Source organism: Mobula hypostoma, chromosome 12 (genome assembly GCF_963921235.1).
Source record: "Mobula hypostoma chromosome 12, sMobHyp1.1, whole genome shotgun sequence".
Classification (NCBI taxonomy): domain Eukaryota; kingdom Metazoa; phylum Chordata; class Chondrichthyes; order Myliobatiformes; family Myliobatidae; genus Mobula; species Mobula hypostoma.
The window spans coordinates 69,601,663-69,623,684 of NC_086108.1; the positions used below are offsets into that span (position 1 = coordinate 69,601,663).

General features: G+C 55.8%; 2 protein-coding genes across 2 annotated transcripts in view; one reads left to right on the forward strand and one right to left on the reverse strand.

Annotated features, from left to right (window-relative positions):
- The window catches only part of eps15 (epidermal growth factor receptor pathway substrate 15), a 165,976-nt gene that overhangs the window by 105,630 nt on the left and 38,324 nt on the right, over window positions 1–22,022 (reverse strand). Inside the window, exons 2-3 of the mRNA XM_063064340.1 lie at window positions 4,336–4,377; window positions 1,263–1,352 (exon numbers count right to left, since the gene is read on the reverse strand). Of these exons, the coding sequence (XP_062920410.1) occupies window positions 1,263–1,352; window positions 4,336–4,377 (132 nt within the window). The remainder of the gene's footprint in view (window positions 1–1,262; window positions 1,353–4,335; window positions 4,378–22,022) is intronic.
- osbpl9 (oxysterol binding protein-like 9) overlaps window positions 1–22,022 on the forward strand; it is a 345,172-nt gene that overhangs the window by 57,402 nt on the left and 265,748 nt on the right. The window lies entirely within an intron of this gene.

Genomic DNA, 22,022 nt, shown 5'->3' on the forward strand with positions numbered 1-22,022 from the left:
AAACAATGGTCAGAAAAATAAGGCTAAATCCAGTACCTGAAGAATATTAGCACAGGCATCTGAAATCCAGATAGATGACCAGCCCTATCATTATTTTTCATTTATTTTATTTAGAGATACAATAGAACAGACCCTTCCAGCCCAAAAAGACACACCGCCCAGCAACCTACCTATTTAACTCTAGCCTAAGCACAGGATAATGGGCTGAATGAACTTTATCTCTGCTGCACAATCTATATTTATTGAGTGCAAGTGGGTAGATAATATACTGCAGAATCCAGAAATGATTAACATTTATGAAGATGCTTTCAGGACTTGAGGGACTAAGTCATAGGGAGAGGTTTAGGCAGGCTTGGACTTTATTCCTTGGAACACAGAAAATATTGAGATGTACAGATAAGGTGAACTAAGATAAGTCTTTTTGTTAGAGAGAGGACCCAAAAAACTAGAAGGCACAGGCTTAAGACAACAGATAAATGATTTAAAATGGAACTGAGGAACAACTTCTTCTGGAAGCTGGTGCATATTTAGAAGGAGCTGCAAAAGAAAGTAGTTAAGGCAACTAACACGATGAGCACTTGAGCCAAACTAAGGAATAAACATACTTTGAAAGTAAATAGAATTAAGTAAAAATGTTAGAGCAGTATTGTAAACACAAAATACTCTGCAGGTGCTGGGGTCAAAGCAACACTTACAACACGCTGGAGGAACTCAGCAGGTCGGGCAGCATCCGTGGAAATGATCAGTCAACATTTCGGACTGGAACCCTTTGGTTCCTACCAACCTTCCCCTTCCCACCCTCCCCCCACCTTCTTTATAGGGCCTCTGCTCCTTCCCTCTTCAGCCCTGATGAAGGGTTCCGGCCTGAAACGTTGACTGATCGTTTCCACGGATGCTGCCCAACCTGCTGAGTTCCTCCAGCGTATTGTGAGTGATTAGAGCAGTATGGTTTTCGTATTAAGGTTTACAGCACACAAAAAGTAAAAAAAAACTATTTCAACTGAAGATTACTCAAAAAATTATAAAATGACATGAGAATGAATAGATAGAAGGGAACAAAATCAAGATATTAAAAAAAAGTTGACAAGATTAGAACGAGAACTGGATAAGATGTATTTTTAAAAAGAGGATTATTGTTAATTATCAATTTACCAAAAGGAATAATTTACTTGCCATATTATTTTAGAAAATACAATGAGACTAAGGCATTTGAGTTCCCCACAAGATACAGAAAGTACACACACAACTTGAGAAAGCAGTACCTTTCCAAGTACTAGATCAGACAGGCCAGACTTTTTCAGAAACGAGGCAGCTTCTGCCGCTCCAACTCTGCCACTATTTGTTGGATCAATCTGTGGAAGAACAAGATAAGCCCAAAAAATATTAAAACTGAAAGTCTTAGGCATGCAACTGCTCTGATCTATAGCACATGAATATTTATAACTGCATAGCCCATGTTGGCTATCTAATCAATCATTTCATCCTCCTTTGTACTGACGAATCACAAGAAACAATCCTGAATCCTGAAAGATGTAATGGTATGATATTGTTGTACTAATCAGATTGTGATTCATTTATTTTAACGTTTCTTAAACTTTGGGCTGGGATTCGTGCAAAGGATCAAAATGAAACGATATATTCATCCCTAGTAAATAAAATCAATCAAAATGAAAAACCTAGAAATAAATATATAGAATGGTCTTACTTCTGAACATTTGCTCCTTGATAAGTTCCTTACCCAAGTCATCCATTAAGTGAGGACTTTGACAATGTTTTAATGGGAGCCGGTAACTAATCTTTCAGAAAGTGAATAAAATTGAAATGCAATATTTTATTGGAAAAAAATAATCAATCCCAAAGGAACAACTGGAAACAGAAATAATCATTCTAACAATCATCCAAAAATAAACAAATAAATCAAGATAATATTAGTAAAGGTGAGCAACACACACAAAATGCTGGAGGAACTCAGCAGGCCAAGCAGCACCTATGGAAAAGAGTATAGTTGACGTTTCGGGTTGAAACTCTTCATCATTGAGCCCTGAAGTGTCTCAGCCCAAAACATTGACTATAGTCTTTTCCATAGGTGCTGTCTTGCCTGCTGGGTTCCTCCAGCATTTTGTGTGTGTTGCTTGGATTTCCAGCATCTGCAGATTTTCTTGTTTGTGATAAGTAAAGGTGAATGCTTTCACATTATGCATTCATCACTGATAGGTCTTAGTCTATATCATGGTGCATTTGCAGCGGCTCGGGAGTAAGGGGTTCACAAATCCTATTTTAAAATATTTTGTGTGAGATATGTAGGAAAATCTGATGCATTTAACATTCCATTATCACAAGCATGTAACTATCCTTGATTTCCAAAGCAGTGTGCAAATTCAGAGGATATTTGACCTAGGATCTTCTATTAAACTAATCCAATATCTACATATACATGGCTTTTTCCAGACAGGTCAATGACAATAGTTCAGATTGAAAACTATAACTAAATTTGTTTGGTCTCACTTGGCCAACCTGTTCCAAAGGAATTGAAGCATATCACAATAAAAATTCTGACAGGTATCACTAAATGATCAGGGACTTCCTGTTTTATCCCAGGTTGGGTGAACCAACAATATGAGCTTAATAGATGAAAACCATCTGTCAATGTTCAAATGCAGTCAGCTTACAAAATGCATAATTAATTGCCCCAATCCTTTCCCTCCAAATTGAAAGAAAATCACTTTAAGTGTGTGGCTATCTAAAAATATCCCTGCATTATTTTCTTATATGTGACACAGTCATAAAGTGATCAAGTGATAATTTTTCTCTCCAAACAATGAATCTTCTGGTGAAGAACATGGGATCCAGTTAATCTAATATTAAAAAGTTAGTGTCCAATTTAATGAGTTCCAAAAAAATGCTGCCTTTGTAATACTGGGAGAATACAAGCACTTTGTTTTTCAAAAAGCTGACCTTTGCTTGAACTGATATCATTACTAAGGAAAATGTACTACTATTTTTAGAATAGTTGAAATAATTCTTCAAGAGAACAGATGGGATCATTGATAATAAGGATGGATTCTGTATACTGAAATTTATTTCCAGCTGCTTACCATTGGAATATTCAGCAAATTTCACCTGAACTGAGTAGTTGTTAAGAGTCAACCACATTAGTGGGTCTGGAATCAGATATAGGACAGAAAGGGTGCAGATTTTCTTCCCCATGAAACATTTGTGAACCTAATAAGCTTCATATGTAATAACACAAAACAAAAAGCAGAAACAGGACATGCACTTGCAACCATCAAACTTTATCTGCCATTCAACAGCTCAGCTAAATCTTTGCATCAACACTATTTTCCTGCAGTATCCCAATATTGCTCAACAACTTAATGCACAAACATCTATTGATCTCCCTCTTAAATATACTCATCAGTACATCAGTGTATAAGGTCATGATGAACAACAAAATTTGACTTTTACGGTGAACATTATAGGATCAAATGAAAAGTCAGCAAATTTTAAGTAAATTGTATGAGGCGAAAAGAGCTAATAAAAAATCACATACAAACTCCAATTCCAGCACTTGACTGAGGACTCAGCCATCTTCAGTAGCCACATCTCAAGGATGGTTCAGTCTGCCAATTTCTTCCTTCTCCTATTTTTGGAGACTAAAATGTGCTTCTGTTTATATACCTATTTCAAGGGGTAATGAATCCTTATATCTAATATTAAATTAATTGTGTGCACAATCTCAGCTGTCCCATTCTAAGGATATCACAACTTGCCACACATCTGATTTTGCCTCAATTACAGAGCATTCCATGTTCCAACAACTGTTTGCTTTAAAAACTCCACGACTAATGCTCCTCAAAACCCTAACGAGACACAATTTGGTGAACTAATCCTAATCTCCCCATCAAAATACTTTATCTACTTCTCAAAGTCCTGTAGTTTTAACTTCACCATGTCCTGTGATCTCACTCACAGATGATGCAGTAATGTTGAAAAATATATTAAAAAGCTCCAGAAGCAGTGAAAATTTACCAAAACTGCAAATTAGCACTCCTAATTAAAGAGATAAATAAAAGGTTAGTAAAGTAAACACAAAATGGATTCCAGAACGAATCAATCTGTATGGAAAATGTGTTGTAAGCTAACAATTTTATATTGCTTGAAATGTATCTTAAAAATTATTCTTATAGATGGAAAAATATGTATGTTTATGCACAGCACGGCCCACAAACCTTTCATGCATATACAGCATCATCATTTGGCAGTCTGTGCAGATCAGTTTCTTCAAACATCTGTAAGGGGTTATAGCCACATGGATAAAATTAAAACACAATTTACCTGACGATAATACTTTTCATATAAAGGGTTTCCACTTGAGAGCTGGAAGAAAAAAATCAGACAGTGAGTATTCTGAGCTGAAGAGAGAAATTCACAGTGCATTTTTAAAAATCTATTTTTTTGTACTGTCTGATGCCACCAAAAATATAATGTTCTTGATTAATAAAAGGTCTGAAATGCGATATTTGAATTTGGAGAGCCATCACAGCTAGGTTCAAAAACAGTAAACAGAAAACCATAGATGCATGAACAAACTTCACACTGGTCACTGATCTATGTCAAACCAGCAATTCTGATTGACATGTACCAAGGCCAAATGTACGCAAAACAATCTACAAAGCTACAATCCCATAAGTCAACTCAGGCCAAGTACTGAGCATTCCAATCAGAAAATAACCCAAGGCTCACAATAACAAAACGTTTAACACCTCCTCCTGTCACTCACTGAGTGATCCCAGCATTTTATGCTTTTATTTCAGTTTTCAATGGCGGTGCGCCTTGGTATAGTATTCACATTAACGCACCTGCATCCTTTAAATCACTTCTTTTTCCCTGTTACACAGCATTGAGGTCAATGACGAGGTTGGAAGAGAGATGGAAAGGGTGGCGCTTGTGGGCTGGGTGTCTGGGAATTAGGTTCCCAGTGAGCTGGAAGAAAGTGAGGGAACGGGGACTGCAGCACGTTGAGAGTGAGGGAACAGGGAGTGCAGCACGTTGAGAGTGAGGGAACCGGGACTGCAACACGTTGAGAGTGAGGGAACCGGGACTGCAGCACGTTGAGAGTGAGGGGATCCCAGCATTTTATGCTTTTATTTCAGTTTTCAATGGCGGTGCGCCTTAGTATAGTATTCACATTAACGCACCTGCATCCTTTAAATCACTTCTTTTTCCCTGTTACACAGCATTGAGGTCAATGACGAGGTTGGAAGGGAGATGGAAAGGGTGGCGCTTGTGGGCTGGGTGTCTGGGAATTAGGTTCCCAGTGAGCTGGAAGAAAGTGAGGGAACGGGGACTGCAGCACGTTGAGAGTGAGGGAACAGGGAGTGCAGCACGTTGAGAGTGAGGGAACCGGGACTGCAACACGTTGAGAGTGAGGGAACCGGGACTGCAGGACGTTGACAGTGAGGGAACAGGGACTGCAGCGCGTTGAGAGTGAGGGAACGGGGACTGCAGCGCGTTGAGAGTGAGGGAACGGGGAGTGCAGCGCATTGAGAGTGAGGGAACGGGGAGTGCAGCACGTTGAGAGTGAGGGATCGGGGACTGCAGCACGTTGAGAGGGAGGGAACCGGGATTGCAGCGCGTTGAGAGTGAGGAAACGGGGACTGCAGCGCGTTGAGAGGGAGGGAACGGGGACTGCAGCGCGTTGAGAGTGAGGGATCGGGGACTGCAGCGCGTTGAGAGTGAGGGATCGGGGACTGCAGCGCGTTGAGAGTGAGGGATCGGGGACTGCAGCGCGTTGAGAGTGAGGGAACGGGGACTGCAGCGCATTGAGAGTGAGGGAACGGGGACTGCAGCGCGTTGACAGTGAGGGAACGTGGAGTGCAGCGCGTTGAGAGTGAGGGAACGGGGACTGCAGCGCGTTGAGAGTGAGGGAACGGGGACTGCAGCGCGTTGAGAGTGAGGGAACGGGGACTGCAGCGCGTTGAGAGTGAGGGAACGGGGACTGCAGCTCGTTGAGAGTGAGGGAACGGGGACTGCAGCGCGTTGAGAGTGAGGGAACGGGGACTGCAGCGCGTTGAGAGTGAGGGAACGGGGACTGCAGCGCCTTGAGAGTGAGGGAACGGGGACTGCAGCACGTTGAGAGTGAGGGAACCGGGACTGCAGCACGTTGAGAGTGAGGGAACGGGGACTGCAGCACGTTGAGAGTGAGGGAACCGTAACTGCAGCACGTTGAGAGTAAGGGAACGGGGACTGCAGCACGTTGAGAGTGAGGGAACCGGGACTGCAGCACGTTGAGAGTGAGGGAACGGGGACTGCAGCACGTTGAGAGTGAGGGAACCGGCATTGCAGCACGTTGAGAGTGAGGGAACGGGGACTGCAGCGCGTTGAGAGTGAGGGAACGGGGACTGCAGCGCGTTGAGAGTGAGGGAACGGGGACTGCAGCACGTTGAGAGTGAGGGAACGGGGACTGCAGCACGTTGAGAGTGAGGGAACCGGGGACAGCAGCAGGTGGAGAGTGAGGGAACGGGGACTGCAGCACGTTGAGAGTGAGCGAACGGGGACTGCAGCACGTTGAGATTGAGGGAACGGGGACTGCAGCACGTTGAGAGTGAGGGAACGGGGACTGCAGCACGTTGAGAGTGAGGGAACGGGGACTGCAGCACGTTGAGAGTGAGGGAACGGGGACTGCAGCACGTTGAGAGTGAGGGAACGGGGACTGCAGCACGTTGAGAGTGAGGGAACGGGGACTGCAGCGCGTTGAGAGTGAGGGAACGGGGAGTGCAGCGCGTTGAGAGTGAGGGAACGGGGAGTGCAGCACGTTGAGAGTGAGGGAAACGGGGACTGCAGCACATTGAGAGTGAGGGAACAGCGAGTGCAGCACGTTGAGAGTGAGGGATCGGGGACTGCAGCACGTTGAGAGGGAGGGAACCGGGATTGCAGCGCGTTGAGAGTGAGGAAACGGGGACTGCAGCACGTTGAGAGGGAGGGAACCGGGATTGCAGCGCGTTGAGAGTGAGGAAACGGGGACTGCAGCGCATTGAGAGGGAGGGAACGGGGACTGCAGCGCGTTGAGAGGGAGGGAACGGGGACTGCAGCGCGTTGAGAGGGAGGGATCGGGGACTGCAGCGCGTTGAGAGTGAGGGATCGGGGACTGCAGCGCGTTGAGAGTGAGGGATCGGGGACTGCAGCGCGTTGAGAGTGAGGGAACGGGGACTGCAGCGCGTTGAGAGTGAGGGAACGGGGACTGCAGCGCGTTGAGAGTGAGGGAAGGGGACGGGGACTGCAGCGCGTTGAGAGTGAGGGAACGGGGACTGCAGCGCGTTGAGTGAGGGAACGGGGACTGCAGCGCGTTGAGAGTGAGGGAACGGGGACTGCAGCGCGTTGAGAGTGAGGGAACGGGGACTGCAGCGCGTTGAGAGTGAGGGAACGGGGACTGCAGCGCGTTGAGAGTGAGGGAACCGGGACTGCAGCACGATGAGAGTGAGGGAACGGGGACTGCAGCACGTTGAGAGTGAGGGAACCGGGGACAGCAGCAGGTGGAGAGTGAGGGAACGGGGACTGCAGCACGTTGAGAGTGAGCGAACGGGGACTGCAGCACGTTGAGATTGAGGGAACGGGGACTGCAGCACGTTGAGATTGAGGGAACGGGGACTGCAGCACGTTGAGAGTGAGGGAACGGGGACTGCAGCACGTTGAGAGTGAGGGAACGGGGACTGCAGCACGTTGAGTGTGAGGGAACGGGGACTGCAGCACGTTGAGAGTGAGGGAACGGGGACTGCAGCGCGTTGAGAGTGAGGGAACGGGGAGTGCAGCGCGTTGAGAGTGAGGGAACGGGGAGTGCAGCGCGTTGAGAGTGAGGGAAACGGGGACTGCAGCACGTTGAGAGTGAGGGAACAGCGAGTGCAGCACGTTGAGAGTGAGGGATCGGTGACTGCAGCACGTTGAGAGGGAGGGAACCGGGATTGCAGCGCGTTGAGAGTGAGGAAACGGGGACTGCAGCGCGTTGAGAGTGAGGGAACGGGGACTGCAGCGCGTTGAGAGGGAGGGAACGGGGACTGCAGCGCGTTGAGAGTGAGGGAACGGGGACTGCAGCGCGTTGAGAGTGAGGGATCGGGGACTGCAGCGCGTTGAGAGTGAGGGATCGGGGACTGCAGCGCGTTGAGAGTGAGGGAACGGGGACTGCAGCGCGTTGAGAGTGAGGGAACGGGGACTGCAGCGCGTTGAGAGTGAGGGAACGGGGACTGCAGCGCGTTGAGAGTGAGGGAACGGGGACTGCAGCGCGTTGAGAGTGAGGGAACGGGGACTGCAGCGCGTTGAGAGTGAGGGAACGGGGACTGCAGCGCGTTGAGAGTGAGGGAACGGGGACTGCAGCGCGTTGAGTGAGGGAACGGGGACTGCAGCGCGTTGAGAGTGAGGGAACGGGGACTGCAGCGCGTTGAGAGTGAGGGAACGGGGACTGCAGCGCGTTGAGAGTGAGGGAACGGGGACTGCAGCGCGTTGAGAGTGAGGGAACGGGGACTGCAGCGCGTTGAGAGTGAGGGAACGGGGACTGCAGCGCGTTGAGAGTGAGGGAACGGGGACTGCAGCGCGTTGAGAGTGAGGGAACGGGGACTGCAGCGCGTTGAGAGTGAGGGAATGGGGACTGCAGCGCGTTGAGAGTGAGGGAACGGGGAGTGCAGCACGTTGAGAGTGAGGGAAACGGGGACTGCAGCACATTGAGAGTGAGGGAACAGCGACTGCAGCACGTTGAGAGTGAGGGATCGGGGACTGCAGCACGTTGAGAGGGAGGGAACCGGGATTGCAGCGCGTTGAGAGTGAGGAAACGGGGACTGCAGCGCGTTGAGAGGGAGGGAACGGGGACTGCAGCGCGTTGAGAGTCAGGGATCAGGGACTGCAGCGCATTGAGAGTGAGGGATCGGGGACTGCAGCGCGTTGAGAGTGAGGGATCGGGGACTGCAGCGCGTTGAGAGTGAGGGAACGGTGACTGCAGCGCGTTGAGAGTGAGGAAACGGGGACTGCAGCGCGTTGAGAGTGAGGGAACGGGGACTGCAGCGCGTTGAGAGTGAGGGAACGGGGACTGCAGCGCGTTGAGAGTGAGGGAACGGGGACTGCAGCGCGTTGAGAGTGAGGGAACGGGGACTGCAGCGCGTTGAGAGTGAGGGAACGGGGACTGCAGCGCATTCAGAGTGAGGGAACGGGGACTGCAGCGCGTTGAGAGTGAGGGAACGGGGACTGCAGCGCGTTGAGAGTGAGGGAACGGGGACTGCAGCGCGTTGAGAGTGAGGGAACGGGGACTGCAGCGCGTTGAGAGTGAGGGAACGGGGACTGCAGCGCGTTGAGAGTGAGGGAACGGGGACTGCAGCGCGTTGAGAGTGAGGGAACGGGGACTGCAGCGCGTTGAGAGTGAGGGAACGGGGACTGCAGCGCGTTGAGAGTGAGGGAACGGGGACTGCAGCGCGTTGAGAGTGAGGGAACGGGGACTGCAGCGCGTTGAGAGTGAGGGAACGGGGACTGCAGCGCGTTGAGAGTGAGGGAACGGGGACTGCAGCGCGTTGAGAGTGAGGGAAAGGGGACTGCAGCGCGTTGAGAGTGAGGGAACGGGGACTGCAGCGCGTTGAGAGTGAGGGAACGGGGACTGCAGCGCGTTGAGAGTGAGGGAACGGGGACTGCAGCGCGTTGAGAGTGAGGGAACGGGGACTGCAGCGCGTTGAGAGTGAGGGAACGGGGACTGCAGCGCGTTGAGAGTGAGGGAACGGGGACTGCAGCGCGTTGAGAGTGAGGGAACGGGGACTGCAGCGCGTTGAGAGTGAGGGAACGGGGACTGCAGCGCGTTGAGAGTGAGGGAACGGGGACTGCAGCGCGTTGAGAGTGAGGGAACGGGGACTGCAGCGCGTTGAGAGTGAGGGAACCGGGACTGCAGCACGTTGAGAGTGAGGGAACGGGGACTGCAGCACCTTGAGAGTGAGGGAACCGGGACTGCAGCACGTTGAGAGTAAGGGAACGGGGACTGCAGCACGTTGAGAGTGAGGGAACCGGGACTGCAGCACGTTGAGAGTGAGGGAACGGGGACTGCAGCACGTTGAGAGTGAGGGAACCGGCATTGCAGCACGTTGAGAGTGAGGGAACGGGGACTGCAGCGCGTTGAGAGTGAGGGAACGGGGACTGCAGCGCGTTGAGAGTGAGGGAACCGGGACTGCAGCACGATGAGAGTGAGGGAACGGGGACTGCAGCACGTTGAGAGTGAGGGAACCGGGGACTGCAGCAGGTGGAGAGTGAGGGAACGGGGACTGCAGCACGTTGAGAGTGAGCAAACGGGGACTGCAGCACGTTGAGATTGAGGGAACGGGGACTGCAGCACGTTGAGATTGAGGGAACGGGGACTGCAGCACGTTGAGAGTGAGGGAACGGGGACTGCAGCACGTTGAGAGTGAGGGAACGGGGACTGCAGCACGTTGAGAGTGAGGGAACGGGGACTGCAGCACGTTGAGAGTGTGGGAACCTGGATTACCGGAACCGGGACTGCAGCACGTTGAGAGTGAGGGAACGGGGACTGCAGCACATTGAGAGTGAGGGAACCGGGATTGCAGCACATTGAGAGTGAGGGAACCAGGAGTGCAGCACGTTGAGAGTGAGGGAACCGGGACTGCAGCACGTTGAGAGTGAGGGAACGGGGACTGCAGCACGTTGAGAGTGAGGGAACGGGGACTGCAGCACGTTGAGAGTGAGGGAACCGGGACTGCAGCACGTTGAGAGTGAGGGAACGTGGACTGCAGCACATTGAGAGTGAGGGAACCGGGATTGCAGCACGTTGAGAGTGAGGGATCCGGGAGTGTAGCACGTTGAGAGTGAGGGAACCGGGACTGCAGCACATTGAGAGTGAGGGAACCGGGACTGCAGCACATTGAGAGTGAGGGAACCGGGAGTGTAGCACGTTGAGAGTGAGGGAACCAGGAGTGCAGCACGTTGAGAGTGAGGGAACGGGGACTGCAGCACGTTGAGAGTGAGGGAACGGGGACTGCAGCACGTTGAGAGTGTGGGAACCTGGATTACAGGAACCGGGACTGCAGCACATTGAGAGTGAGGGAACCGGAACTGCAGCACGTTGAGAGTGAGGGAACGGGGATTGCAGCACGTTGAGAGTGAGGGAACAGGGACTGCAGCACGTTGAGAGTGAGGGAACGGGGACTGCAGCACGTTGAGAGTGAGGAAACGGGGACTGCAGCACGTTGAGAGTGAGGGAACCGGGACTGCAGCACGTTGAGAGTGAGGGAACGGGGACTGCAGCACGTTGAGAGTGAGGGAACGGGGACTGCAGCACGTTGAGAGTGAGGAAACGGGGACTGCAGCACGTTGAGAGTGAGGAAACGGGGACTGCAGCACGTTGAGAGTGAGGGAACCGGGACTGCAGCACGTTGAGACTGAGGGAACCGGGACTGTAGCACGTTGAGAGTGAGGGAACGGGGACTGCAGCACATTGAGAGTGAGGAAACGGGGACTGCAGCACGTTGAGAGTGAGGGAACCGGGACTGCAGCACGTTGAGAGTGAGGGAACCGGGAGTGCAGCACGTTGAGACTGAGGGGACCGGGAGTGCAGCACGTTGAGACTGAGGGAACCGGGATTGCAGCACGTTGAGAGTGAGGGATCCGGGAGTGTAGCACGTTGAGAGTGAGGAAACCGGGACTGCAGCACGTTGAGAGTGAGGGAACCGGGAGTGCAGCACGTTGAGAGTGAGGGAACCTGGACTGCAGCACATTGAGAGTCAGGGAACCGGGACTGCAGCACATTGAGAGTGAGGGAACCGGGAGTGTAGCACGTTGAGAGTGAGGGAACCGGGAGTGCAGCACGTTGAGACTGAGGGAACCGGGAGTGCAGCACGTTGAGACTGAGGGAACGGGGACTGCAGCACGTTGAGAGTGAGGGAACCGGGAGTGCAGCACGTTGAGAGTGAGGGAACGGGGACTGCAGCACGTTGAGAGTGAGGGAACCGGGACTGCAGCACATTGAGACTGAGGGAACCGGGAGTGCAGCACGTTGAGACTGAGGGAACCGGGAGTGCAGCACGTTGAGACTGAGGGAACGGGGACTGCAGCACGTTGAGAGTGAGGGAACGGGGACTGCAGCACGTTCAGAGTGAGGGAACCGGGAGTGCAGCACGTTGAGACTGAGGGAACCGGGAGTGCAGCACGTTGAGAGTGAGGGAACCGGGAGTGCAGCACGTTGAGAGTGAGGGAACCGGGACTGCAGCACATTGAGAGTGAGGGAACCGGGAGTGCAGCACGTTGAGAGTGAGGGAACCGGGACTGCAGCACGTTGAGAGTGAGGGAACCGGGACTGCAGCACATTGAGAGTGAGGGAACCGGGACTGCAGCACATTGAGAGTGAGGGAACCGGGAGTGTAGCACGTTGAGAGTGAGGGAACCGGGAGTGCAGCACGTTGAGACTGAGGGAACCGGGAGTGCAGCACGTTGAGACTGAGGGAACCGGGAGTGCAGCACGTTGAGACTGAGGGAACCGGGAGTGCAGCACGTTGAGAGTGAGGGAACCGGGACTGCAGCACGTTGAGAGTGAGGGAACGGGGACTGCAGCACGTTGAGAGTGAGGGAACCGGGAGTGCAGCACGTTGAGACTGAGGGAACCGGGAGTGCAGCACGTTGAGAGTGAGGGAACCGGGATTGCAGCACGTTGAGAGTGAGGGAACGGGGACTGCAGCACGTTGAGAGTGAGGGAACGGGGACTGCAGCACGTTGAGAGTGTGGGAACCTGTATTACAGGAACCGGGACTGCAGCACATTGAGAGTGAGGGAACCGGGACTGCAGCACGTTGAGAGTGAGGGAACCGGGACTGCAGCACGTTGAGAGTGAGGGAACCGGGACTGCAGCACGTTGAGAGTGAGGGAACCGGGACTGCAGCACGTTGAGAGTGAGGGAACAGGGACTGCAGCACGTTGAGAGTGAGGGAACAGGGACTGCAGCACGTTGAGAGTGAGGGAACGGGGACTGCAGCGCGTTGAGAGTGAGGGAACGGGGACTGCAGCACGTTGAGAGTGAGGGAAACGGGGACTGCAGCACATTGAGAGTGAGGGAACAGCGAGTGCAGCACGTTGAGAGTGAGGGATCGGGGACTGCAGCACGTTGAGAGGGAGGGAACCGGGATTGCAGCGCGTTGAGAGTGAGGGAACGGGGACTGCAGCACGTTGAGAGTGAGGGAACCGGGATTGCAGCGCGTTGAGAGTGAGGAAACGGGGACTGCAGCGCATTGAGAGGGAGGGAACGGGGACTGCAGCGCGTTGAGAGGGAGGGAACGGGGACTGCAGCGCGTTGAGAGTGAGGGATCGGGGACTGCAGCGCGTTGAGAGTGAGGGAACGGGGACTGCAGCGCGTTGAGAGTGAGGGAACGGGGACTGCAGCGCGTTGAGAGTGAGGGAACGGGGACTGCAGCGCGTTGAGAGTGAGGGAACGGGGACTGCAGCGCGTTGAGAGTGAGGGAACGGGGACTGCAGCGCGTTGAGAGTGAGGGAACGGGGACTGCAGCGCGTTGAGTGAGGGAACGGGGACTGCAGCGCGTTGAGAGTGAGGGAACGGGGACTGCAGCGCGTTGAGAGTGAGGGAACGGGGACTGCAGCGCGTTGAGAGTGAGGGAACGGGGACTGCAGCGCGTTGAGAGTGAGGGAACCGGGACTGCAGCACGTTGAGAGTGAGGGAACGGGGACTGCAGCACGTTGAGAGTGAGGGAACCGGGGACTGCAGCAGGTGGAGAGTGAGGGAACGGGGACTGCAGCACGTTGAGAGTGAGCGAACGGGGACTGCAGCACGTTGAGATTGAGGGAACGGGGACTGCAGCACGTTGAGAGTGAGGGAACGGGGACTGCAGCACGTTGAGAGTGAGGGAACGGGGACTGCAGCACGTTGAGAGTGAGGGAACGGGGACTGCAGCACGTTGAGAGTGAGGGAACGGGGACTGCAGCGCGTTGAGAGTGAGGGAACGGGGACTGCAGCACGTTGAGAGTGAGGGAACGGGGACTGCAGCACGTTGAGAGTGAGGGAAACGGGGACTGCAGCACGTTGAGAGTGAGGGAACAGGGACTGCAGCACGTTGAGAGTGAGGGAACGGGGACTGCAGCACGTTGAGAGGGAGGGAACCGGGATTGCAGCGCGTTGAGAGTGAGGAAACGGGGACTGCAGCGCGTTGAGAGGGAGGGAACGGGGACTGCAGCGCGTTGAGAGTGAGGGAACGGGGACTGCAGCGCGTTGAGAGTGAGGGAACGGGGACTGCAGCGCGTTGAGAGTGAGGGATCGGGGACTGCAGCGCGTTGAGAGTGAGGGAACGGGGACTGCAGCGCGTTGAGAGTGAGGGAACGGGGACTGCAGCGCGTTGAGAGTGAGGGAACGGGGACTGCAGCGCGTTGAGAGTGAGGGAACGGGGACTGCAGCGCGTTGAGAGTGAGGGAACGGGGACTGCAGCGCGTTGAGAGTGAGGGAACGGGGACTGCAGCGCGTTGAGAGTGAGGGAACGGGGACTGCAGCGCGTTGAGTGAGGGAACGGGGACTGCAGCGCGTTGAGAGTGAGGGAACGGGGACTGCAGCGCGTTGAGAGTGAGGGAACGGGGACTGCAGCGCGTTGAGAGTGAGGGAACGGGGACTGCAGCGCGTTGAGAGTGAGGGAACGGGGACTGCAGCGCGTTGAGAGTGAGGGAACGGGGACTGCAGCGCGTTGAGAGTGAGGGAACGGGGACTGCAGCGCGTTGAGAGTGAGGGAACGGGGACTGCAGCGCGTTGAGAGTGAGGGAACGGGGACTGCAGCGCGTTGAGAGTGAGGGAACGGGGAGTGCAGCACGTTGAGAGTGAGGGAAACGGGGACTGCAGCACATTGAGAGTGAGGGAACAGCGAGTGCAGCACGTTGAGAGTGAGGGATCGGGGACTGCAGCACGTTGAGAGGGAGGGAACCGGGACTGCAGCGCGTTGAGAGTGAGGAAACGGGGACTGCAGCGCGTTGAGAGGGAGGGAACGGGGACTGCAGCGCGTTGAGAGTCAGGGATCAGGGACTGCAGCGCATTGAGAGTGAGGGATCGGGGACTGCAGCGCGTTGAGAGTGAGGGATCGGGGACTGCAGCGCGTTGACAGTGAGGGAACGGTGACTGCAGCGCGTTGAGAGTGAGGAAACGGGGACTGCAGCGCGTTGAGAGTGAGGGAACGGGGACTGCAGCGCGTTGAGAGTGAGGGAACGGGGACTGCAGCGCGTTGAGAGTGAGGGAACGGGGACTGCAGCGCGTTGAGAGTGAGGGAACGGGGACTGCAGCGCGTTGAGAGTGAGGGAACGGGGACTGCAGCGCATTCAGAGTGAGGGAACGGGGACTGCAGCGCGTTGAGAGTGAGGGAACGGGGACTGCAGCGCGTTGAGAGTGAGGGAACGGGGACTGCAGCGCGTTGAGAGTGAGGGAACGGGGACTGCAGCGCGTTGAGAGTGAGGGAACGGGGACTGCAGCACGTTGAGAGTGAGGGAACGGGGACTGCAGCACGTTGAGAGTGAGGGAACGGGGACTGCAGCACGTTGAGAGTGAGGGAACGGGGACTGCAGCGCGTTGAGAGTGAGGGAACGGGGACTGCAGCGCGTTGAGAGTGAGGGAACGGGGACTGCAGCGCGTTGAGAGTGAGGGAACGGGGACTGCAGCGCGTTGAGAGTGAGGGAAAGGGGACTGCAGCGCGTTGAGAGTGAGGGAACGGGGACTGCAGCGCGTTGAGAGTGAGGGAACGGGGACTGCAGCGCGTTGAGAGTGAGGGAACGGGGACTGCAGCGCGTTGAGAGTGAGGGAACGGGGACTGCAGCGCGTTGAGAGTGAGGGAACGGGGACTGCAGCGCGTTGAGAGTGAGGGAACGGGGACTGCAGCGCGTTGAGAGTGAGGGAACGGGGACTGCAGCGCGTTGAGAGTGAGGGAACGGGGACTGCAGCACGTTGAGAGTGAGGGAACGGGGACTGCAGCGCGTTGAGAGTGAGGGAACGGGGACTGCAGCACGTTGAGAGTGAGGGAACCGGGAATGCAGCGCGTTGAGAGTGAGGGAACGGGGACTGCAGCACGTTGAGAGTGAGGGAACCGGGACTGCAGCACGTTGAGAGTAAGGGAACGGGGACTGCAGCACGTTGAGAGTGAGGGAACCGGGACTGCAGCACGTTGAGAGTGAGGGAACGGGGACTGCAGCACGTTGAGAGTGAGGGAACCGGGATTGCAGCACGTTGAGAGTGAGGGAACGGGGACTGCAGCGCGTTGAGAGTGAGGGAACGGGGACTGCAGCACGTTGAGAGTGAGGGAACCGGGACTGCAGCACGTTGAGAGTGAGGGAACGGGGACTGCAGCACGTTGAGAGTGAGGGAACCGGGGACTGCAGCACGTGGAGAGTGAGGGAACGGGGACTGCAGCACGTTGAGAGTGAGCGAACGGGGACTGCAGCACGTTGAGATTGAGGGAACGGGGACTGCAGCACGTTGAGAGTGAGGGAACGGGGACTGCAGCACGTTGAGAGTGAGGGAACGGGGACTGCAGCACGTTGAGAGTGAGGGAACGGGGACTGCAGCACGTTGAGAGTGAGGGAACGGGGACTGCAGCACGTTGAGAGTGAGGGAACCGGGATTGCAGCACGTTGAGAGTGAGGGAACGGGGACTGCAGCACGTTGAGAGTGAGGGAACGGGGACTGCAGCACATTGAGAGTGAGGGAACCGGGATTGCAGCACATTGAGAGTGAGGGAACCAGGAGTGCAGCACGTTGAGAGTGAGGGAACCGGGACTGCAGCACGTTGAGAGTGAGGGAACGGGGACTGCAGCACGTTGAGAGTGAGGGAACGGGGACTGCAGCACGTTGAGAGTGAGGGAACCGGGACTGCAGCACGTTGAGAGTGAGGGAACGTGGACTGCAGCACATTGAGAGTGAGGGAACCGGGATTGCAGCACGTTGAGAGTGAGGGATCCGGGAGTGTAGCACGTTGAGAGTGAGGGAACCGGGACTGCAGCACATTGAGAGTGAGGGAACCGGGACTGCAGCACATTGAGAGTGAGGGAACCGGGAGTGTAGCACGTTGAGAGTGAGGGAACCGGGAGTGCAGCACGTTGAGAGTGAGGGAACGGGGACTGCAGCACGTTGAGAGTGAGGGAACGGGGACTGCAGCACGTTGAGAGTGTGGGAACCTGGATTACAGGAACCGGGACTGCAGCACATTGAGAGTGAGGGAACCGGGACTGCAGCACGTTGAGAGTGAGGGAACGGGGACTGCAGCACGTTGAGAGTGAGGGAACAGGGACTGCAGCACGTTGAGAGTGAGGGAACGGGGACTGCAGCACGTTGAGAGTGAGGAAACGGGGACTGCAGCACGTTGAGAGTGAGGGAACCGGGACTGCAGCACGTTGAGAGTGAGGGAACGGGGACTGCAGCACGTTGAGAGTGAGGGAACGGGGACTGCAGCACGTTGAGAGTGAGGAAACGGGGACTGCAGCACGTTGAGAGTGAGGAAACGGGGACTGCAGCACGTTGAGAGTGAGGGAACCGGGACTGCAGCACGTTGAGACTGAGGGAACCGGGACTGTAGCACGTTGAGAGTGAGGGAACGGGGACTGCAGCACATTGAGAGTGAGGAAACGGGGACTGCAGCACGTTGAGAGTGAGGGAACCGGGACTGCAGCACGTTGAGAGTGAGGGAACCGGGAGTGCAGCACGTTGAGACTGAGGGGACCGGGAGTGCAGCACGTTGAGACTGAGGGAACCGGGATTGCAGCACGTTGAGAGTGAGGGATCCGGGAGTGTAGCACGTTGAGAGTGAGGGAACCGGGACTGCAGCACGTTGAGAGTGAGGGAACCGGGAGTGCAGCACGTTGAGAGTGAGGGAACCTGGACTGCAGCACATTGAGAGTGAGGGAACCGGGACTGCAGCACATTGAGAGTGAGGGAACCGGGAGTGCAGCACGTTGAGAGTGAGGGAACCGGGAGTGCAGCACGTTGAGACTGAGGGAACCGGGAGTGCAGCACGTTGAGACTGAGGGAACGGGGACTGCAGCACGTTGAGAGTGAGGGAACCGGGAGTGCAGCACGTTGAGAGTGAGGGAACGGGGACTGCAGCACGTTGAGAGTGAGGGAACCGGGACTGCAGCACATTGAGAGTGAGGGAACCGGGACTGCAGCACGTTGAGAGTGAGGGAACCGGGAGTGCAGCACGTTGAGAGTGAGGGAACGGGGACTGCAGCACGTTGAGAGTGAGGGAACGGGGACTGCAGCACGTTGAGAGTGAGGGAACCGGGAGTGCAGCACGTTGAGACTGAGGGAACCGGGATTGCAGCACGTTGAGAGTGAGGGATCCGGGAGTGTAGCACGTTGAGAGTGAGGGAACCGGGACTGCAGCACATTGAGAGTGAGGGAACCGGGAGTGCAGCACGTTGAGAGTGAGGGAACCTGGACTGCAGCACATTGAGAGTGAGGGAACCGGGACTGCAGCACATTGAGAGTGAGGGAACCGGGACTGCAGCACATTGAGAGTGAGGGAACCGGGAGTGCAGCACGTTGAGAGTGAGGGAACCGGGAGTGCAGCACGTTGAGAGTGAGGGAACCGGGAGTGCAGCACGTTGAGACTGAGGGAACCGGGAGTGCAGCACGTTGAGACTGAGGGAACGGGGACTGCAGCACGTTGAGAGTGAGGGAACGGGGACTGCAGCACGTTGAGAGTGAGGGAACCGGGAGTGCAGCACGTTGAGACTGAGGGAACCGGGAGTGCAGCACGTTGAGAGTGAGGGAACCGGGATTGCAGCACGTTGAGAGTGAGGGAACGGGGACTGCAGCACGTTGAGAGTGAGGGAACGGGGACTGCAGCACGTTGAGAGTGAGGGAACGGGGACTGCAGCACGTTGAGAGTGAGGGAACGGGGACTGCAGCACGTTGAGAGTGAGGGAACCGGGACTGCAGCACGTTGAGAGTGAGGGAACCGGGACTGCAGCACGTTGAGAGTGAGGGAACCGGGACTGCAGCACGTTGAGAGTGAGGGAACCGGGACTGCAGCACGTTGAGAGTGAGGGAACAGGGACTGCAGCACGTTGAGAGTGAGGGAACGGGGACTGCAGCACGTTGAGAGTGAGGGAACGGGGACTGCAGCACGTTGAGAGTGAGGGAACGGGGATTGCAGCACGTTGAGAGTGAGGGAACAGGGACTGCAGCACGTTGAGAGTGAGGGAACCGGGAGTGTAGCACGTTGAGAGTGAGGGAACCAGGAGTGCAGCACGTTGAGAGTGAGGGAACCGGGACTGCAGCACGTTGAGAGTGAGGGAACGGGGACTGCAGCACGTTGAGAGTGAGGGAACGGGGACTGCAGCACGTTGAGAGTGAGGGAACCGGGACTGCAGCACGTTGAGACTGAGGGAACCGGGAGTGCAGCACGTTAAGAGTGAGGGAACCGGGACTGCAGCACGTTGAGAGTGAGGGAACGGGGACTGCAGCACGTTGAGAGTGAGGGAACGGGGACTGCAGCACGTGGAGAGTGAGGGAACCGGGATTGCAGCACGTTGAGAGTGAGGGAACCGGGATTGCAGCACGTTGAGAGTCACGGGACAGGGAGTGCAGCACGTTGACAGTGAGGGGACCGGGACTGCAGCCCGTTGAGAGTGAGGGAACAGTGACTGCAGCACGTTGAGAGTGAGGGAACGGGGACTGCAGCACGTTGAGAGTGAGGGAACCGGCAGTGCAGCACGTTGAGAGTGAGGGAACCGGGGACTGCAGCACGTTGAGAGTGAGGGAACGGGGACTGCAGCACGTTGAGAGTGAGGGAACGGGGACTGCAGCACGTTGAGAGTGAGGGATCGGGGACTGCAGCACGTTGAGAGTGAGGGAACGGAGACTGCAGCACGTTGAGAGTGAGGGAACGGGGACTGCAGCACGTTGAGAGTGAGGGAACGGGGACTGCAGCACGTTGAGAGTGAGGGAACGGGGACTGCAGCACGTTGAGAGTGAGGGAACGGGGACTGCAGCACGTTGAGAGTGAGGGAACGGGGACTGCAGCACGTTGAGAGTGAGGGAACGGGGACTGCAGCACGTTGAGAGTGAGGGAACGGGGACTGCAGCACGTTGAGAGTGTGGGAACCTGGATTACCGGAACCGGGACTGCAGCACGTTGAGAGTGAGGGAACGGGGACTGCAGCACGTTGAGAGTGAGGGAACCGGGACTGCAGCACATTGAGAGTGAGGGAACCGGGACTGCAGCACGTTGAGAGTGAGGGAACCGGGACTGCAGCACGTTGAGAGTGAGGGAACGGGGACTGCAGCACGTTGAGAGTGAGGGAACGGGGACTGCAGCACGTTGAGAGTGAGGGAACCGGGACTGCAGCACGTTGAGAGTGAGGGAACGTGGACTGCAGCACATTGAGAGTGAGGGAACCGGGACTGCAGCACGTTGAGAGTGAGGGAACCGGGAGTGTAGCACGTTGAGAGTGAGGGAACCGGGACTGCAGCACATTGAGAGTGAGGGAACCGGGACTGCAGCACATTGAGAGTGAGGGAACCGGGAGTGTAGCACGTTGAGAGTGAGGGAACCAGGAGTGCAGCACGTTGAGACTGAGGGAACCGGGAGTGCAGCACGTTGAGACTGAGGGAACGGGGACTGCAGCACGTTGAGAGTGAGGGAACGGGGACTGCAGCACGTTGAGAGTGAGGGAACCGGGAGTGCAGCACGTTGAGACTGAGGGAACCGGGGACTGCAGCACGTCGAGAGTGAGGGAACCGACACTGCAGCACGTCGAGAGTGAGGGAACCGGGGACTGCAGCACGTCGAGAGTGAGGGAACCGGGGACTGCAGCACATCGAGAGTGAGGGAACGGGGACTGCAGCACGTTGAGAGTGAGGGAACGGGGACTGCAGCACGTTGAGAGTGAGCGAACGGGGACTGCAGCACGTTGAGAGTGAGGGAACGGGGACTGCAGCACGTTGAGAGTGAGGGAACCGGGACTGCAGCACGTTGAGAGTGAGGGAACGGGGACTGCAGCACGGTGAGAGTGAGGGAACGGGGACTGCAGCACGGTGAGAGTGAGGGAACGGGGACTGCAGCACGGTGAGAGTGAGGGAACCGGGACTGCAGCGCGTCGAGAGTGAGGGAACCGGGACTGCAGCGCGTCGAGAGAGGGGGAACCGGGACTGCAGCGCGTCGAGAGAGGGGGAACCGGGACTGCAGCGCGTCGAGAGAGGGGGAACCGGGACTGCAGCGCGTCGAGAGAGGGGGAACCGGGACTGCAGCGCGTCGAGAGTGAGGGAACGGGGACTGCAGCGCGTGGAGAGTGAGGGAACGGGGACTGCAGCACGTTGAGAGTGAGGGAACCGGGACTGCAGCGCGTTGAGAGTGAGGGAACGGGGACTGCAGCACGTTGAGAGTGAGGGAACGGGGACTGCAGCACGTTGAGAGTGAGGGAACGGGGACTGCAGCGCGTTGAGAGTGAGGGAACGGGGACTGCAGCGCGTTGAGAGTGAGGGAACGGGGACTGCAGCGCGTTGAGAGTGAGGGAACGGGGACTGCAGCGCGTTGAGAGTGAGGGAACCGGGACTGCAGCGCGTTGAGAGTGAGGGAACGGGGACTGCAGCACGTTGAGAGTGAGGGAACCGGGGACTGCAGCACGTGGAGAGTGAGGGAACGGGGACTGCAGCACGTTGAGAGTGAGCGAACGGGGACTGCAGCACGTTGAGATTGAGGGAACGGGGACTGCAGCACGTTGAGATTGAGGGAACGGGGACTGCAGCACGTTGAGATTGAGGGAACGGGGACTGCAGCACGTTGAGAGTGAGGGAACGGGGACTGCAGCACGTTGAGAGTGAGGGAACGGGGACTGCAGCACGTTGAGAGTGAGGGAACGGGGACTGCAGCACGTTGAGAGTGAGGGAACGGGGACTGCAGCACGTTGAGAGTGAGGGAACGGGGAGTGCAGCACGTTGAGAGTGAGGGAACAGGGAGTGCAGCACGTTGAGAGTGAGGGAACGGGGACTGCAGCACGTTGAGAGTGAGGGAACCGGGAGT